Source organism: Coturnix japonica, chromosome 5, assembly GCF_054131305.1.
Source record: "Coturnix japonica strain WE chromosome 5, WE-NBRP24, whole genome shotgun sequence".
NCBI lineage: Eukaryota > Metazoa > Chordata > Aves > Galliformes > Phasianidae > Coturnix > Coturnix japonica.
The window spans coordinates 52,380,141-52,398,964 of NC_140667.1; the positions used below are offsets into that span (position 1 = coordinate 52,380,141).

Genomic DNA, 18,824 nt, shown 5'->3' on the forward strand with positions numbered 1-18,824 from the left:
TTAAATTTTATTAGAACATATACATCGATGGAATCATTTTTTTTTTTTTTTCTGATCTACATTAACTGTATTTTCAGTGTGGCCGAAGACAGTTCCTCTTCACTCCATGTGGCCCCGGCATCTAAAAGGCTGGACTAACATGGCATACGCAGAAATGCCGGTGGCTACATGGATACGGGTGGTGCTGTCTCTGTCTCCTGGCTGCTCGGATAGATGTCCTCGTGTTCTTGCAATACTCCAAACGCTGTCTTAAGTAAGCAGCTTCTTTTGAAATCCATCAGACGTAGCCTGCTGTAGCTGCTCGTCTGTGGAACAAGTGGGCGTCTCTTATTTCCCATAGATCAGCAGGCTTGTGAGCCGATCTTGCAGCTCCTCCACATCCTGCAGCGTCTGTTCATGTCTGCCCGGATCCTGCACCAGGTGCTGGAAGAGGTTGAGCGGTTGGGACGCTCGGAATTCCTGCGGCAAGATAATCTCTGCAGGCACGTCCTCATTTCCTATGAAGAAATGATTCAGGCGTTTCTCCTCCACGCAGCAGCGCAGGTAGCGCACGATGTCATCCACCCGCAGCAGGAAATACCTCCCTTTCCAGCTCTCCAAAGGGATGGCAGTCAGGAGGTGCATGAGCACGGTCTTCAGTTCGTAGGGAGAAAAGTGGAGGCCCGCCCGGATATAGGCAGCCACTTGCATGTGTCTGACATAGAAATTGCTCTCCTCGGCATGGGAGGCTACGTGCTGGAAAAACTTCGCCTCTGCCACCGCACAGGTCTGTGGCCAGGTCGTGCTGGGAACACTACCAACCTGTATCTCCTGGCTGTTCAGATAGATGTCGGTATTGTCCTGCTGGACTCCAAACAGAATGTTGACCAGGTAGACTGTTTGGTCAAAATCTGTCAGACGAAGCCTGCAGGAGCGCCTGCGTGCCTGTGCATTAAGTCTGTACGGTTTTGGAAAACGCAAACGTTTCCAGGCATCTTCGATCAGTGCCTGGAACCAGCGGGCTGTCTTCTCCGTATCTAGGTAGGAGCCAGTGCAGAGTTCGTGTAGGAGGCTGGGCCGCTGATTTCCCAGCTTTCTCCAGGCGGTGTGGAGGAAGCACTTCATACGCATCTGCTGCTCCCTCCCGCACGTGCATTCCAGATCTACACGGATACGGGAGTTCCTTGATGGCAGCACCCCTGGGGTGCCCAGATCCAGGTGGAAAACGTGCCCACGGGGAGCCATCAGTGGCACAAGCAGGCAGTAGACGGGTTCGTTCTCAGGGGGGGACCAGTCTTCGTAGGCACTGCCCACCCCGATGGCACGCTCTGGCACTGGATAGAATGTATCTGCCAAGGTGTATTGGAAAAAATCGATGACGCCACTTAACAGGAAGTGCACAAGTCTGCAGTTACTTTGATGGCTTTCAACTGGCCAGAGCAAATCAGCAAAGAAAAGATCCTCCTTTTCCACTTCCTTTTGCTTCTCCTCCTGCTCCTGCTGCTTCTCCTGCTGCTTCTCCTGCTGCTTCTCCTGCTGCTTCTCCTCACTGATGGAGCTCTCCTCATCACTGATGTCTTCAGTTCTCTGGAACTTTTTATAGATCTTCCACATGAACCAGAGTAAAAGGAAGAGAATGCAAAGAACACTGCAAACCTTCCAGTAAGGCAACACAGAGAAGAGCAAGGCTTGAATATCCACCCTGCTCTTCTCCAGGTTCCTCTCTTCTAATTGCAGAAGCTTTTCTTTCTGCTCTCGCAGAAACACCTCACGCATGCGTTCAAGAAGGCTGTAAACCTTCCAGTAAGGCAACACAGAGGAGAGGAAGGCTCGAATGCCCATCCAGCTCTGCCCCACGTTCTCTACGTGCTGCCACTGCAGTGTCATCTGCTCTTGCAGAAACACCGCACGCTCACGCATGCGTTCAAGCGTTTCCGCATCCAACTCATCACCAACGAAAGACACTCTCTGCGCCAACAAGGCGAAGAAAAACGCCAAAGCCATGATCTGGAAGAGATGAGAGAGGGGAGGTCAGTGGGGCTGGGTGGGAGCTCGCGCACGGCTGGGGGAGCGGGGCCAGGGGCCGCAGCCCCTGGGGTCAGCTAGGAGCGGGGCCGAGGGAGCTGGGAGGCAGCGGGGGCTGAGGCCAGAGCTGCTGCTGACTGCCCAGAGAGCCGCTCACAGGCTGCCCTGAGCGCTCGCTGCCGGCACTGCAGGCTCCCAAACCCCTCGCGGGCCGCTGTTCGCACCCGGCCCAGCACAGCCTTCCCCCTGCTGCTGCACTCACCGCTGGCCCAGGCCAAAGTGGAGCAGCGCTGCCTGCTGCTGGCCTCGATGCCAGCCCTGCATTGTGATGCACTGTGCCGTCACAGACGCCCCATCCCCACCCTTCGGCCCCACCCGTCAGCCCCCCCCAGCTGCCCTGGGTCTCCATGGCCGCGACATCGGCCCTGTTCCGAGGCACGTGGCCGGACTGAGCTCCTGGGAACTAGCGATCTCTGTGTGTACCATCTCTGCCAAACCCCGTGGGATCTCACTAGGAACCGCAGCCGCTGCTGTTGATCCAGAAGCTGATGCATTGGTTCCACCTAAAGAAGGGCACTTATACTGCTGTTTTTGTTTGTTTGTTTTTTAATGTTTATTAAATTTTATTAGAACATATACATCGATGGAATCATTTTTTTTTTTTTTTTCTGATCTACATTAACTGTATTTTCAGTGTGGCCGAAGACAGTTCCTCTTCACTCCATGTGGCCCCGGCATCTAAAAGGCTGGACTAACATGGCATACGCAGAAATGCCGGTGGCTACATGGATACGGGTGGTGCTGTCTCTGTCTCCTGGCTGCTCGGATAGATGTCCTCGTGTTCTTGCAATACTCCAAACGCTGTCTTAAGTAAGCAGCTTCTTTTGAAATCCATCAGACGTAGCCTGCTGTAGCTGCTCGTCTGTGGAACAAGTGGGCGTCTCTTATTTCCCATAGATCAGCAGGCTTGTGAGCCGATCTTGCAGCTCCTCCACATCCTGCAGCGTCTGTTCATGTCTGCCCGGATCCTGCACCAGGTGCTGGAAGAGGTTGAGCGGTTGGGACGCTCGGAATTCCTGCGGCAAGATAATCTCTGCAGGCACGTCCTCATTTCCTATGAAGAAATGATTCAGGCGTTTCTCCTCCACGCAGCAGCGCAGGTAGCGCACGATGTCATCCACCCGCAGCAGGAAATACCTCCCTTTCCAGCTCTCCAAAGGGATGGCAGTCAGGAGGTGCATGAGCACGGTCTTCAGTTCGTAGGGAGAAAAGTGGAGGCCCGCCCGGATATAGGCAGCCACTTGCATGTGTCTGACATAGAAATTGCTCTCCTCGGCATGGGAGGCTACGTGCTGGAAAAACTTCGCCTCTGCCACCGCACAGGTCTGTGGCCAGGTCGTGCTGGGAACACTACCAACCTGTATCTCCTGGCTGTTCAGATAGATGTCGGTATTGTCCTGCTGGACTCCAAACAGAATGTTGACCAGGTAGACTGTTTGGTCAAAATCTGTCAGACGAAGCCTGCAGGAGCGCCTGCGTGCCTGTGCATTAAGTCTGTACGGTTTTGGAAAACGCAAACGTTTCCAGGCATCTTCGATCAGTGCCTGGAACCAGCGGGCTGTCTTCTCCGTATCTAGGTAGGAGCCAGTGCAGAGTTCGTGTAGGAGGCTGGGCCGCTGATTACCCAGCTTTCTCCATGCGGTGTGGAGGAAGCACTTCATACGCATCTGCTGCTCCCTCCCGCACGTGCATTCCAGATCTACACGGATACGAGAGTTCCTTGATGGCAGCACCCCTGGGGTGCCCAGATCCAGGTGGAAAACGTGCCCACGGGGAGCCATCAGTGGCACAAGCAGGCAGTAGACGGGTTCGTTCTCAGGGGGGGACCAGTCTTCGTAGGCACTGCCCACCCCGATGGCACGCTCTGGCACTGGATAGAATGTATCTGCCAAGGTGTATTGGAAAAAATCGATGACGCCACTTAACAGGAAGTGCACAAGTCTGCAGTTACTTTGATGGCTTTCAACTGGCCAGAGCAAATCAGCAAAGAAAAGATCCTCCTTTTCCACTTCCTTTTGCTTCTCCTCCTGCTCCTGCTGCTTCTCCTGCTGCTTCTCCTGCTGCTTCTCCTGCTGCTTCTCCTCACTGATGGAGCTCTCCTCATCACTGATGTCTTCAGTTCTCTGGAACTTTTTATAGATCTTCCACATGAACCAGAGTAAAAGGAAGAGAATGCAAAGAACACTGCAAACCTTCCAGTAAGGCAACACAGAGAAGAGCAAGGCTTGAATATCCACCCTGCTCTTCTCCAGGTTCCTCTCTTCTAATTGCAGAAGCTTTTCTTTCTGCTCTCGCAGAAACACCTCACGCATGCGTTCAAGAAGGCTGTAAACCTTCCAGTAAGGCAACACAGAGGAGAGGAAGGCTCGAATGCCCATCCAGCTCTGCCCCACGTTCTCTACGTGCTGCCACTGCAGTGTCATCTGCTCTTGCAGAAACACCGCACGCTCACGCATGCGTTCAAGCGTTTCCGCATCCAACTCATCACCAACGAAAGACACTCTCTGCGCCAACAAGGCGAAGAAAAACGCCAAAGCCATGATCTGGAAGAGATGAGAGAGGGGAGGTCAGTGGGGCTGGGTGGGAGCTCGCGCACGGCTGGGGGAGCGGGGCCAGGGGCCGCAGCCCCTGGGGTCAGCTAGGAGCGGGGCCGAGGGAGCTGGGAGGCAGCGGGGGCTGAGGCTGCTCTTTCCGCCCGGCCCAGCACAGCCTTCCCCCTGCTGCTGCACTCACCGCTGGCCCAGGCCAAAGTGGAGCAGCGCTGCCTGCTGCTGGCCTAGATGCCAGCCCCGCATTGTGACGCACTGTGCCGTCACAGATGCCCCATCCCCACCCTTCGGCCCCACCCTTTGGCCCCACCCCTCAGCTGCCCTGGGCCTCCATGGCCGCAGCATCGGCCCTGTTCTGAGGCACATGGACGGGCTCAGCTCCCAGGGAGAGATCTCTGTGTGTACCATCTCTGCCAAACCCCGTGGGATCTCACTAGGAACCGCAGCCGCTGCTGTTGATCCAGAAGCTGATGCATTGGTTTCACCAAAAAAGGGCGTATATTCTACCAGTTTTATTTTTTTTGTTGCTGTTTTTTAACTGTTAATAAAACATATACATCAATAAAATAAGTTTTGTAACTGATCCATGTTATCTATCTATTTTATGTGCGGCCTAAGGCAGTTCGTCTTCACTATGTGGCACCAGCTGGCCCAGGGCCACAGAGCTGTAGGAGTGGGGGAAAGGCAGGGAGCAAGCTGCGCCTCCTCTACCCTCCAGGAACCTGAAATGCCCAAAAAGGCTATAACATGGAACCAGAATGTGACCTCTCTAACTGCCAGTGTTGTGCATCATGTTCTGATGTGGAATACTGACAGCAGAAATCCCAAAACTACAAAAGGCCAGTAGTAGCAGAGAGGTGATCATCCCCCTGTACTCAGCTCTGGTGAGGCTGCACTTTGAGTACTGTTGTCACTTTTGGGCCCCTCACTACAAGAAAGACACTGAGGCCCTGGAATGTGTCCAGAGAAGGGCCATTAAACTGCTGAGGGGTCTGGGGCACAAGTCTTATGACGAGCGGCTGAGGATGAGGTAAAATAGAGGTACTGTTTACAGTTGCCCAGCCCTATCACCAACATTCACCAGAACTAGGTGATCTTAGTGGTCTTTTCCAACCTTTATGATTCTATGATTGTGATTCTATGATATTGATAACGTTCCTGGTAAGAGAGATTAATTTTTGTGGGAGCGGGATTGTGGAACTCAGAGATGACTCAATGTGAGTTAACAGCTGAGTACAACTTTATTATGGCACAAACAACATTTTATACCCTCCAACTGCAGTTGTGGCATGATACAATTGAATAACCCAGACATGGCACAACACATGATTGGCTGCCTTCCACCCCAACTAAACAGTTTAACAATACCCTGACACCATGACAACTCGAGACCCTCACCACCCACCCCTCTGCCTCACTAAGCCTTCTCACAGGGTCGTTATGTCCTTGAAGCCATCACGTCCTCCCTGTTCTCTCAACCAACTCCCAACAATTAACAACAAAAAATCTGTCTCAGACTGGAAGAACTGATAGCAGACACCTGGTTCCTGTATGAGTATGTTTAACCCTACCCTCTACACAGTAAATAACCATATGTATCCAGTAATCTCATAGCTTGTGAAGCTGCTGTTAAGTCACTACGTTATGTCCTCATTAAACCACTAAAAACATTCCCGATTCTCTCTTATGTGTGAAATGCAGAGTAGAGTTGCCTCCATCCATGATGTTTTCTTCATTCGTGGAAATCCTTGACAGCTGATAGTTATCCACAGGAATCTGGCTTTTCCTAAACAGCAAACTAGGAAATCTGAAGAGCTCTGCTGAAGAAAGCTTTAGCGTATAATAAGCTGGCATAAGATCACAGAACGAAAAACAAAGTGAGTCATGTTAGGGGACTGAATGTACTGACCACAGATATGAGCACAGATATTTATAGAAGAACGGTAAGAAAGTGTAAAAATTAGGGTCATGTAATAGTTTTAGTTCCAAGCTCAATAGGAAGTACAACTGCTGTCACATGACCGTGTACTTCTGTGGCAACTGATAGCATTTTCCATTAATCTGGAGTTCATTTCAGGCTGTAATCAGCCTGAGGACACTGAATGCATGAGGTTGCAGCAAGAGAACTAATGCCATATGTAGAAAAAGGGACACAGTGGGTATGATGGGGTCAGAAGGGAGTAAGAGCAGGACTGCAGCTGGGTTGTCCCAGCACGTTGTGTCCCAGACAGGAAATGCTCCCTGCCCTCCATTAGCTCTGGATCTCACTGCATGGATTTCCCTGCAATGGATTGTGTAAATAATGCAGTTGTGAGAAGTCGGCATCACTTCTCTTTCCCTGGTCCCATAACTGCGTCACTGCTCTGTCCTGGTACTGGAACAAAAGATATTAACTACCTTACCAGACATGCAACCTTCATAATTACCAGGGTCCTGGCCAGTCCCTCCAAGGCTTCCGCTCACCCTGCCAACAGCCCAAGAGCCCATTTCAGCCTAAGTGTACTTAAGCTCAATACAGGGCTGTCAGACAGCCTGCACTAATAGTAAACATGCTATATTCTCCAAGTCCCAGTTGGAGCCTGGGACCCAGGCATAAGGAGGAGAACAGATCAGTTGAATGACTGGTGTGTTGGTGGTGTCACACTCAAAGTTTTGGGTTCTGTGATTGAGGGGATGGAAGCCAAAGTGCAATCAGAAAACCGTGACCTAATTGTTATCATGAAAACACAGTGGGGCAAATTACACAACTGGGACACTAAAATGGAGGGTTAAAAGCTTTTTAGATGAGATAGGCAGGGCAGAGGGGCAGAGGAGCTGCCTTCTATGCTAGAAGTGGGTAGATTGTGAAGAGCTGTCTCTAAAAAACAGCCATGATCATATTGAGAATGCAAGATAAAAATGAGGAACTACCAAACCAATGAAGGGGAGGGAGCATAAGAACATGGCTCCCTTACCCACCCTGATTTAACAACTGCAACTGAATTCAAAAATCTCAGTATCTTCTATGAGATTCATGTTTTTCCTTCTATCGTTCTGAGGAAAGAATCCTTCTCTGCTATCTGCATGTCTGCAGTCTGCAGACGAGGAAAGACTGTATTTGCATATGTAATGGTGTTTCACTGATCTCAGAGAGACGGGAGTCTGAGAGACACAAAAAGGTAAAGCTGCAGGTGCTCTTATTTATATAAAAGCAGATGAGAGCTGAGGAAGAAACACACCTTCAACAGTCTGTAGATTCAAAAGGAATGAAAGGAAGTGCGACGTATCCGGTTTCTACAAAACCTTTTCCAGTAACTTCAATGAAAATCTTTTCATTTTTAAGGTGTTGCAGAGCTACTTGCTTTCATTCATAGTTTTCCTGTTTTCCTCTGAGGTAAAACAGATTTATGTGTGAAAGGACAACCTGCACTTGACAGAGTGGAGCCATCTGCCACTTCTTGTTTACATCAGCTCCATGAAACCAGCCACCAAACCTCTCCATTTTCTTCTATGTGCTGATTCCAGTATGACTTTTCTGTAATGAATTCTTCCCTGACATTGCAGGGTCAATGAAGGGACCTTAGCAGGTCCAACCCTTTTGCTCAAAACTACATCAGTTCTGTGGTCAGACCAGGTTGCTCAGGATTTTATCCAATTGGGTCATAGAAAACAGAGAAATGGAGATTGCACAGCCCCTCTGTATCCTCATGTTGTTTTCCTCAGAGCTCCTCTGCAGTTAGTCAGTCCTGTATCCTTGCAAGGGGTTCCACTTGGGACATGACTTTGCACTGATCTTTGCTGAATTTCATAAAAGGGGGTGTAAGAAAGAAGGGGTCAGACTCTTCAGCAGGGTCTGTTATGACAGGGCAAAGAGAAATGGTTTCAAACTAAAAGAGAGGAGATTTAGATTGGATATAAGGAATAATTTTTTTACAATAATCCTGGTGAGGCACTCATACAGGTTGCCCAGAGAGGTGGGGTATGCCTTGTCTGTGGAGACAAACTGGATGGGGCTCTGAGCACCTGATGGAGCTGTAGATATCCCTGTTCATTGCAGAGGGTGGGACCTGATGGCCTTTTAGGGCCCCTTACACCTCTGTGGACAGTCCTCACCTGTTCCCAGAGCCTCTGGTGAGTGTTCCTTGAGCAGGAGGAGATGATGGCCACCTGCCAGCTCCTCACATCCTGACTCATTTTTCCTGAGAACTCAGCAAGTCAGAATTTCACAGACAAGAGGAAATCCCTAAACAGCATGCAGCCCAGAGAGTGGAAAGTTGGTTTTTTTTGTTGTTGTTGTTGTTGTTTTTTTGTCTTTATTTTGTTTATTTGCTTTTTTTTTTTTTTTCTTTTTTTATCTCCCAGCCTCCCCAAGAGTGTATTTGGCAGCTCCCTGTCCCTGTCAGCTCAAGATCCCAGTGGAAATAGCAGCTGGGAGGGCTCTTCCTGCCGAGGGGAGGCTCCACAGGAGTTTGTGGGATTTACCAGTCTCCACCTCTCTCTCCCTGTCCTTCACCAAGGGCCATGTGCAGTGGCAAGCTGCAGACAGGTTTGCTGGTGGGCAGCTATTTCGTCTATTTGCTGGTGGGTGCAGCCGTGTTCCAGGCGCTGGAGAGGACAGCCGAACAGCAGCAGAAAATGGCAGCTGCCCAGATGAAGGAGGCTTTTCTGCAGAATTTCACTCACCTCACAGTGGCAGAGATGGAGCAGTTTATGAAGGTGGGTGCCAGCCCCCGTGGAAGCCCTTTCTCCTGCCCATTTCCCCATCAGATGTTATTTCCCATTCAGCCTTGCTGCAAATATAACTCTCTCTGTGTTCCTGCTGCTGTGTTCATGTGGATTATTTTTGCAAACCCCAAACCCATTCCTTGGTTTAAGGAGGCAGATCATACTGATCTGTACACAAATACAAGTTGCTGTGGTGTGATCAAATGCTGTGTGTCAGCTATTAACACCCTCTGCTCCAAGATAGCCCAGTTCTTTGGGTTTGTGCCTCCTGCTGGTTCTTCTTTCAGTGGGGCTACGCTCATCTCCAGTGGGTGGCACAGCAGGAGAAATGAGGCTGTCTGAAAACAATGGAGATGGTTGCCATACACAGTGGTACAAAAGGCAGCACAAGAGAACAGCATAGTGAGGTCTGAAATAATCTGCTGGAGGAAAAGAAAGATGCTTAGATTACTACAAGAAGCATAATATAGTCAGGGTTTACTTCTAGAAGATGCTGGGGGTTGGAACTTGATGATATTTAAGGTCCCTTCCAACTCAAGCCATTCTGTGATTCTGAGCTGCAGAAGTTAAACAGGGAGCACAGTCAGGAGAAAGGAGTTTGCACAGGAAACAGATTGACTACATTTCTCACTCCATCATAGGTATTTCCTAGCTGCATTTGCTACAGTGCAAAGAAAACAGGGATTGCAAATAGCCTTGCAGGAAGCATGTTTGCGTGGGAAAGTAATGGAGCTCTTAGCGAGCATGTTTTGAGGATAAGGAGAGAAGGGGGAGAATCACTATTTCTAGAAATGCAAGCAGTGACTCAGCCCAGAGTTCACGTGTGCATTCATCCCCTTCATGGGTTTTATTTTTTTCTTTTGGAGGGGGGAAATGGGTGGGAGAGAAGAAAAAATAAATAAAATAACTTCTTCAAGACAATGAAATCCTTGTGCAAGGGCTGCCAAATGATTTATGTTAGCCTTGGCTTCCTGGGACTGTCGTAAAATGGTGAGGGAGGAGGAGTTAAAACCTTCGTGGTGCAGTTTATTCCATCTGATGCCTTGTCTTTGCTGGGGCTCAGCCTTGGATTTTGTTTCTGCTGTTTCTGTAGAAACCAGTCTGCATTCCAGATGTCCGGTTGAATGTCCTTTGCTTGCTGAGGCAGGGCCAGTTGGATACTGGGGTTTTTCTTGTTGTTATTCTTGCTCATAACCAGGCACCCCATCAGTTCAACTGGTGGGCTGCTTTGTTCTACTCTACCTTCTGTAGATCGTTTTTATTTCCCCTCTAAGTACTTAGCCTGCAAGAATCGAGGTCTTTAGGGGTGAACTTCATGTGGAAGCAAACAAGTTCTCCTAAAAGCCATGAGAGCACTCAACGTAACTGCAGGGCAAAAAACAAACTTTCAAAACCACTGGCTGACTGCCAGCTAACACTGGCAGCAAAGGTGTGAATGGTGTTAGAGCATTAATGAAAACAAAGCGAGTGGAGTTGACAAGAAAGGAGCGGCAGTTGTCTTATCTGTAATATTCGTTCAGCAAAGGCTTGTGAAAAGCAGTTGTGTTGATTAAAGTAATAATAATGATAATGCCTTCCCTTCCAGAACCTGACTGAAGCAATTCAGAATGGAGTATACCCTATTGGAAATGAGTCACAGACTGAAAACAGCAACTGGGATTTCAGTAACTCCTTCTTCTTTGCAGGCACAGTGGTCTCCACAATAGGTCTGTTCTGTGATTTCCATATGCGTGTGTGTGTGTGATGCTTATGTCTGCTTACTAGGACCTAAACTTTTAACAATAGAAAGTCCAGTCCTTTATTGGTTTGGATGGGAAGCAGCTACTGACATGGTCCTGAGACCTCACTGATGCCTTGTGCTTTACTTTGAGTTTTAAAATACCAATGGTATTTTGTGTTGTTTTTTTTTCCCCACTTGTTTCTCCTTTTCAAGCCACCCATTAAAATCTTGTTCTGCTGCCAATTGTGGGTAGAAGATTCAACTTTCCAACATCTGACTTTTATTCTATGGTCAAACAGGCTTTACGTCTGGGAGTGGTGTAAAGCATAAAAGAACGGTAGGAAATAAATAAGTGAACTTTGCTGGGAAGGAAGAAATGAGAAGAGAGAAGGCAATTCCTAAGACTTTTAGACTGCTCCTTCAAGCTGTTCTGACCGTCCCAGGGGCTGTTTGCCCCTGCCTGTCTCTCCCTTCCCCTCAAATATGCATTCCTGAAAGCATAGTCCTGCAGAGATCTCTTACTGAGGTACTTCTATCCATCTTCACCCATCTTGGCTTTGTTGTCATGAAAATGCAATATTTGTGCAACAGGAAGCACAAAACAGCTCAAGCATCTGAGTCTTAGCAGCTTATAAATCACGCAGATGTTTTATTTGTCTTCTCCCCAAAGGAAAACATGCAGTTTTCCAAGTAATGGATGTCTTGAGTTGAACTGTGCTCTGGAAAGTGCTTTTTTCTCATGGTAAGGATAAAATAAGGACATACACAAAGTACGGAACTCTTGCACTTAAAGATATACCTCATGGGGTCTAAGAGCAGCAAAGGCTACAGTCCATTAAAGGACATGTTTGGAGTTCTGCAGCTGTTGTTCCATTACTTATCTAAATCTTCTTTTAATAGAATTTTAAGAAAATTATCTCTCTGGCATGAATGAATTGACAACCAGTAAGGTCTGGGTTAATTAGTGCAAACTACTGTAATGCACCATACACTGTCTCCAGGGCTGGAGCCAGTGTCTGGACATACCAACCTATTGGCATTCAGCCATGGAGGTCACTAACACACAGGCATATCTACAAGAAGGCAGATTGTTTGATTCTGGCATGAGAAACAGCCTGAGACTCTAGACCTGACATCTTCCAGGTGCCCAGCCTTCTGGTTTTTGTCTTCCCATATATATTTGTCACAGGAAATGCGTATTTTCCATAACTGCTTTTAGGTTATGCTTTCATTCCCATTAAGGCTTGGTTGTGAGAACAGCACTCTGCAGCCCACAGAACATCCAGGATGAATCACTTTTGCTTACTGGTTTTGTCAGAGAAAAGTGAGAGTATGTGGGCTAGCAAGTGTTGGCCACATCTTCTGGAAACAAAGGCAGGCCAGGCTTGGCTGTGTGTGTGTGTGACCATAGACTGCTTCAGCTCTCCTGACATCCCCTCTGACACATCTCTTTTTTCATAGGTTATGGCACATTATGTCCTAAAACTGTTGGGGGCCAGATCTTCTGTGTCTTTTTTGCTCTCTTTGGAATCCCTCTCAATATTGTTTTTCTGCACCGTGTTGGTAAGATCCTCTCACTGCTGTGTAAAAAGCTGGGCAAGTTCCTGTACGAAAAAGGAATGAGACAGGTAATTGGATTTACTTAGGCACAGTGACATGCTAGTTTCTAGGCTTTTTTTTAAGATACATCCTGGCATTATCCTCTGTTATGTTTGTTCTCATGCTGTGCTGGGAAAGGGAAAGAAATATTCTTCCCCTGCAGAGCGAAGCAGACAACACAACAAGAGGAGGTTTTCAGAGGGTGGGATGCATTTTGCCTGTTCATCTAAATAGGGTGTTTAAGCCCAATTCAGCAATCAATGGAGACTGAGAGAGGGAGCTTCCTTACACTTCTCTGGATACTTGTCTCAGGAGCTAACACTCTAGGGAAGTACTTGCCTCTCTTTATTGGCAGTTCAGAAGTAGATGATCAAAGTAGCTGAGCTGTGGGAGTTTCAGTAGATATTGGCTCACTGACTAACATGTCACCCCTCCTTATTCATTATGCAGTCCTTTAATCCCTTTACACCTTTGACTTTTACAGCAAGGAAAGTTCAGGCTCAAGTTGCCCATTTGAGCCCAGTTGCTGAAAGGTGAGGAGGCACTTATAGGGGGCTAGAGGCATGATATCTCTTGTCTGGTTATGCCCCAGGTTATTTGGAGCTTCTCACATTCTCTCAGTGCTTCTGATGAAGTGAAAATAGCTTTTCTGTGTTTCCTGCTCTGACACTCTTCATTAGGATAAGTATGAATGCTACAGACAACTCTGATCAAAATGTTAAATATCTTCCTTTGTCTGGCAAACTTAAGTAGAATGTAAGGCTAGATTAGACGTAGATTTAACACAAGCACAAAATATGAAATGAAGGCATGAGAAAATACCCAACAGCTGCCATTCATTTCCAGACAACGGATACTATGGATATGGAACACCTATAATGCATAGCTTCCCCATGCTTCAGGGCAAGGCACAATGATTATAGAAGGTATTCCTAGGTGGTCGCCCATTTTGAATACCAAACATTATATGTGGCCTGCTAGTGTGTCGAATCATGGTTATAATTTAGTTGTTTCTTTTTCAGAAGAAGATCAAATTTCTGACCCTTCTCTTCTTCCTCGTGACTGGGATCCTGGTGTTTCTGTGCTTGCCGTCACTATTCTTCCAGATAACAGAGGGTTGGTCCTACAGTGAAGGAATTTACTTTGCGTTTATCACTCTCAGCACCATTGGCTTTGGAGATTACGTAGTAGGTAAGGTTGATTTCAGAGAGGAGGTGCAGTAAAGCAGCAGGGTAGCAACTTTAATTACTGTGGGTTGACTGCACAGGTCACCAATGTAATATAGAGACAAGTCTAGTCTGGTCTAGTCTTTGACCAGTCTCTGTTTTGTAGGGTTCTGGGGGAAATACTTGTCTCTCCAGGACTGCACGAACTGATGAAAGCACAGAGTTGTCTAAATGTTACGAAATGGGATGCTCTGTGGAGCCTAGGAATTTACACAACAAAAAGAAAACAGTTGTGACTGCCATATAAGACACATATCCCTGCTTTAGCCACCTAAGACTTGAGTTTCAGAATATACAGTAAAGAAATAAATAGTTGTGTTTCAGAAGACAGGATTTTACACAAGTCCAAAAAGTAGAAACTGTAGTCTCAGGGCAGTGGGAAAATCTACTCATGAAAATCTATGACAAGTGGATCTTAGATACATCACTTTAAGAGCAGCCTTCTTTAGTATCCTCATGTACCACTGGATGCGCTCTATCTTCCCAAGTTATGGCCTAAGAGCTCCTTTGATGTTAGACTGTTTAAGCTGCACTCAGCCTGTTGGAGTGCTTCTCAAAACACTTCTGTGACTGCTGGTCAAAATACACTCTGAATGGAATCAGTTTCTAGAGGAAATCCACAGTGAAAACCAGGAGTCAAGTGAGTGTCCATGGGAGAAGCAACTGAACACCTGGATTCCTTGAAGAATCAAAGATATCTTCTACAACAACCTGTCCAGCCAGCATCTCTGCAGTACAGGCTTTTTCTCAGCACTGGTACAAAAAGGAAGCTTTAGAGCTAATACTTGAGTGTGTTTTGCAATTACAAGAGCAAGTCATAGACCCAGGAAAACTACTTAAACAGCACTTTCCTCATCTGTAAACATGTTATTGTACAGACACAGTTAGAAGAATTAGATGAGCCTCCTGGCTCTGTGATTTCATCTTCTTTAAGATGACTTAACTGGAGCTGCACTATTTTTTTCCTGCAGTAGTTATCTCAATTGGTGTCAAACAGTGGTGATAAAATGCCTCAAGTTGTGCCAGGGGAGGTTTAGGTTGGATATCAGGAAAAATATCTTTACAGAAAGGGTTGTTAAGCACTGGAATAGGCTCCCCAGGGGAGTGGTTGAGTCACCATCCCTGGATGTGTTTAAAAAACTTTTGGATGTGGTGCTCATGGACATGATTTAGCCGAGGGTTGTTATTTAGGGTAGTACAATTAGGTTGTGGTTGGACTCAATGATCTTTAAGGTCTTTTCCAATCTGAGCAATTCTATGATTCTATGATAAGTTTTAATGCCATACATCTTCCAAATAAAAAAATCAGAATGAATGTTCCTAGTGTTATGTATTTAGAATTTATTACAAATGACAAATGGTTTTGTGCTGGCCTAGTGGAAGAGAACAGGCATGAGTTTATTTGCATTGTAGTAACTCTAATTTTTGTAGCTGCTGTACTTCAAGGATGAGATGAAGCCTTTTTTGTATGGGGAAAAATCCTAGGAAGATGACAGTCTTGATTCAGCGTTCACAGCGCATGTAGACATGGGTGACATTTCTGGGTGAAACTCCCCTTGGTCTGTGAACCAGCTTCACGCCTTATTGAAGTTCAGCTTTGAGTTAATGTTACGTAGATATTACTAGCTGCTTTGCCAACAGTGTTGAAGTCCTAACCCCACACGATCAGCTTCAGATAAGAGCAGGAAAAAAAATGCTTTACAGGAAGTGTGGCAGCTTCTATACCAACTCCGTCCCAACAAAAGAAGCAAAAGCAGCTCTTGGTTATCTATCCATGAGGACAAATGCGGCCCCATTTCCAAAGCTTTGCACGATGAAATCCCACTAGTTGATTTATTTAATGCAAAGCACTGCAGGACATGAAATGAGATGCCAGCATCCTGATTTCTTCGGGGCAGCTTTAGAATGTGAAGTGCTCCACCAAAGTTGTGGTGACCTCCTTGTCTGTGCATGTTGCTGTTATCTCTACTATGTGGATTCACCCTTGACAATGACTTGCAACACTCATTAAGCAGCATTACTAAGTTTTCATGCTGATGCCAGGACTGCATCATTTCAACAGTGTGAAACTAGATGCAGCAGGAACAAATGCTCTCTGAACATTGCTTGTGGATTGCTGACATCTGAGCAAACTAATGAAGCGACCCATGCAGAAAAGTGGGTGTGTAAGGCTAGGAGATGCTAAGTAGTATAGGCTGCATGAAATAAGCTCCAGTCCACTAGTTTCCAACATAGAAACTTGCCTTTTTGCCAAGCAGTGAGTTCTCATCAGTCATCTACTTTTTTTAATGGAGGATGCACCCGAGTCCATTCAGAAGTAAAGTAGGAATTGCAATTTCAATTAAGCATATCTATAATTTAGAACAATTATCTATCAGGTTATAATCACATTTTATAGAATCACAGTAACTTGCTTGGAGGCTAATCCACAGCAATCACAGTATATCTTTTGGAGAGACCATCATGTGTGCTAACATATATAAACCTGAAGCCACAAGAAACTGACTCAGCCTGAACCTAGAGCATGTTTTCCTCTGACCTGGAGTACTGCTGTAGTATTTTACATACTGCATATTGCAGTATCCCATCTCAATGAAAGTCACCTTGAAGCATTCAGTGTAAAATACGTTAATGAGTCTATTAGGCTGTCCTGTTTTACACAGGCAAGGCCAGTTTAACTTGTTCATTTTCTTCTCCTTTCTCTCTCCCTACCTGCAGGTAAACAACCTGGCAGGATTTATTTTGCCTACTACCGAACACTTGTGGCCATTTGGATTCTTTTTGGACTTGCCTGGATTGCCCTCCTATTTAATTTATTGACAACAGTTCTAGAAGATACTGAGAAAATAATTGTCAAGGATCTTCATCAGATTGGAAAGGCAGGCGAAGATAATGCAGCAAGCCAACCAAGAAGGTGCTGGCCTGTTCAATTTATTCCAGAAGAAGAACTAATATCACCATGTGTTGAAGGGGATGCCCAGAAAATGGAGTCCTTAGCAGCAGAGGGTGCACAGGAAAACGGAGTAAGTAGCAGCACGTTCTGAACAAACAAAAAATGGGGGAAAAAAATGTGTCTTCTGATAGCCAAAAATACTGGCTACATACTATAACGTGGACATGTAATTTGTCATTGGAAATTTGCTAGTGCATTATTCTAAAGAAACTCCCAGGAAATTAAACTTATCCCACCTTTTGCTGAAGTGTGACTGTTCAGAACTCGGGACCTTTAGCTGTACAGAAACACAACATTAATGATGTGAAATTTGTTCTACAGTTGGCAGCCATACTGTGCTAACACGTTACAGAATTACCCGGGTTGGAAGGGACCTCAAGGATCATGTAGTTACAAGGATCACTTAGTTACAAGTGCACCCATTTTGTCAGGCTTTTTTAAGGTGCTTCCATGAAAACACAAAGGAGAGGTGTGGTAGAGCTTGCTTCCTGTATTTGGATTTTGCTGCTTGTAAGGAAAAATCACCTCTGTTTTTGGAACTGACATGTACAAGCTTTTCTGAATCGCTGCATAGTACCAGGACCTTTGGAAGAAGAAGAAATAAGGGTATATAACATAATAGATGCCCTATTTGAGATGTCATATAGGATGAACTGGCATGATCTGAAAGATGTGTTTGAAGGACAAGACATTGGGCTCGGTTCAGAGACGGATGAGCAAGGTTAGAAAAAGGATATCTGTATTAGAAATGATTAATTCTACCTATTCCTGATTTATGCTAAGATGAATAAAGGAAACTTCACTTCTTATCCCTGCAGCTTTGAAAAACCTTTGTGGTGAACATACAAACTCAAATTTTATAATGATTATATTTCATAAGGATTTTACAAGATCAGAAACTTGTTTGAATGGAAGAGTCCTGCATCAGAGCCTTGCTTCTGTGTTTGTGTTCCACGGGTGCTGTGGTGTCATTTAAAAGCAATCCAACCGTGCTGTGCTAAAGTAGCTTTCCAGGTGCTGGTGTTGTCTAGACACTGCCATCTTGCCTTCAACCAAGGAGAAAAGGGTGACAAACCTGAGAATGATGTTTTAGGTGTACTGCCATTCAGGCTATCCCTAGGTGAAGATCCCTGCATTCAGATGGGTTGATTGATACTTCAGGTGCCTTGTGTATGTCAAGAGTACAGGAAGACCTTACCATGAATATCTTGCTGGTGACTCCCATGATGTTCAAGCAAGAGATGGGGTAATGTCTACTTCAGAGTGTGCAAACCTGTCCAAATGCCAAACTCACATCAGCATCCATAAGACCCTCCTGAGGCAATCCATACTTTCAGCACACGGAGTGCTTCCTTTTGCTTGGTGCTGAACCTGTTGCTTCACAGGTTTTCACAGTGCTGAGTTTGTTTTGTCAGGCAGTGAATAACTGTACTTGGCTGACCCTCTGGGTGTTAGTTACAGCAAAACCAGCTCTTGCCAGAGCTATTCCTGTACAAAAGGGAGAATAAATTACAGCTGTAAAGCAATTTTAGGCCATAAAGATGCAATCAGCCTTGAACTCATATCTTTTTCAGTCAAACAAAACCACAGTTCTTGCCAAAAGGCCCTGCTGGTTCAAGATCTGGCATGTAGACCCAACCAAATATGTACTTTCTTTCCCTCCACAAATTATTTCCCAGTGTTAGCCTCAAGGCTAACTTCTAATCTAACAACTCTCCTTCTCAGGAAGCCCTTCTGAGGCAGCAAGAACAAGAAATGCCCAAAAATGCCTCTGCATGTCCCTTGCAATCCCTATGGAAGCTGTTGCTGTCACAGCACAACACACTGGCCAGGCAGAGAAAACAGACAGATGCTCCCAGACAGAGATCTTGTCACCTCCCCATGTTCTCTCAACAAGCCTTGGCTCATATTATTATTTTCAAAGTGTGTTTTCTTCTCTACTGTCTTTTCCCAGTGCTTCCTACGGGGACCATTAACCCCATCCTCAGTCTAACAGAGATACCACGAGG

General features: G+C 46.2%; 3 protein-coding genes across 4 annotated transcripts; 1 reads left to right on the forward strand and 2 right to left on the reverse strand.

Moving 5' to 3' along the window:
* Nucleotides 1-50: 50 nt before the first annotated feature.
* Nucleotides 51-2,298, reverse strand: LOC146760843 (inositol 1,4,5-trisphosphate receptor-interacting protein-like 1). The gene has a single exon (XM_085549810.1). It carries the CDS (start codon nucleotides 1,981-1,983, stop codon nucleotides 328-330), a length of 1,656 nt encoding a protein of 551 aa, XP_085405936.1. The 5' UTR covers nucleotides 1,984-2,298; the 3' UTR covers nucleotides 51-327.
* A 368-nt stretch (nucleotides 2,299-2,666) lies between these two features.
* LOC146760844 (inositol 1,4,5-trisphosphate receptor-interacting protein-like 1) lies at nucleotides 2,667-4,769 on the reverse strand. Its single transcript, XM_085549811.1, has one exon. The coding sequence runs from the start codon at nucleotides 4,602-4,604 to the stop codon at nucleotides 2,949-2,951; it is 1,656 nt and encodes a 551-aa protein (XP_085405937.1). The 5' UTR covers nucleotides 4,605-4,769; the 3' UTR covers nucleotides 2,667-2,948.
* Nucleotides 4,770-9,085: 4,316 nt separating this feature from the next.
* LOC107315429 (potassium channel, subfamily K, member 16-like) lies at nucleotides 9,086-17,624 on the forward strand. 2 transcript variants are annotated; one of them, XM_015865802.3, is made up of 5 exons: nucleotides 9,086-9,308; nucleotides 10,903-11,023; nucleotides 12,499-12,665; nucleotides 13,662-13,827; nucleotides 16,581-17,624. In XM_015865802.3, exons 1-5 carry the CDS (start codon nucleotides 9,114-9,116, stop codon nucleotides 16,904-16,906), a joined length of 975 nt encoding a protein of 324 aa, XP_015721288.1. In that variant the 5' UTR covers nucleotides 9,086-9,113; the 3' UTR covers nucleotides 16,907-17,624. The 2 variants fall into 2 exon arrangements, with proteins under 2 accessions (XP_015721288.1, XP_015721287.1); XM_015865801.3 differs by having other exon boundaries at nucleotides 9,087-9,308; nucleotides 13,659-13,827.
* The last annotated feature ends 1,200 nt before the right edge of the window (nucleotides 17,625-18,824 follow it).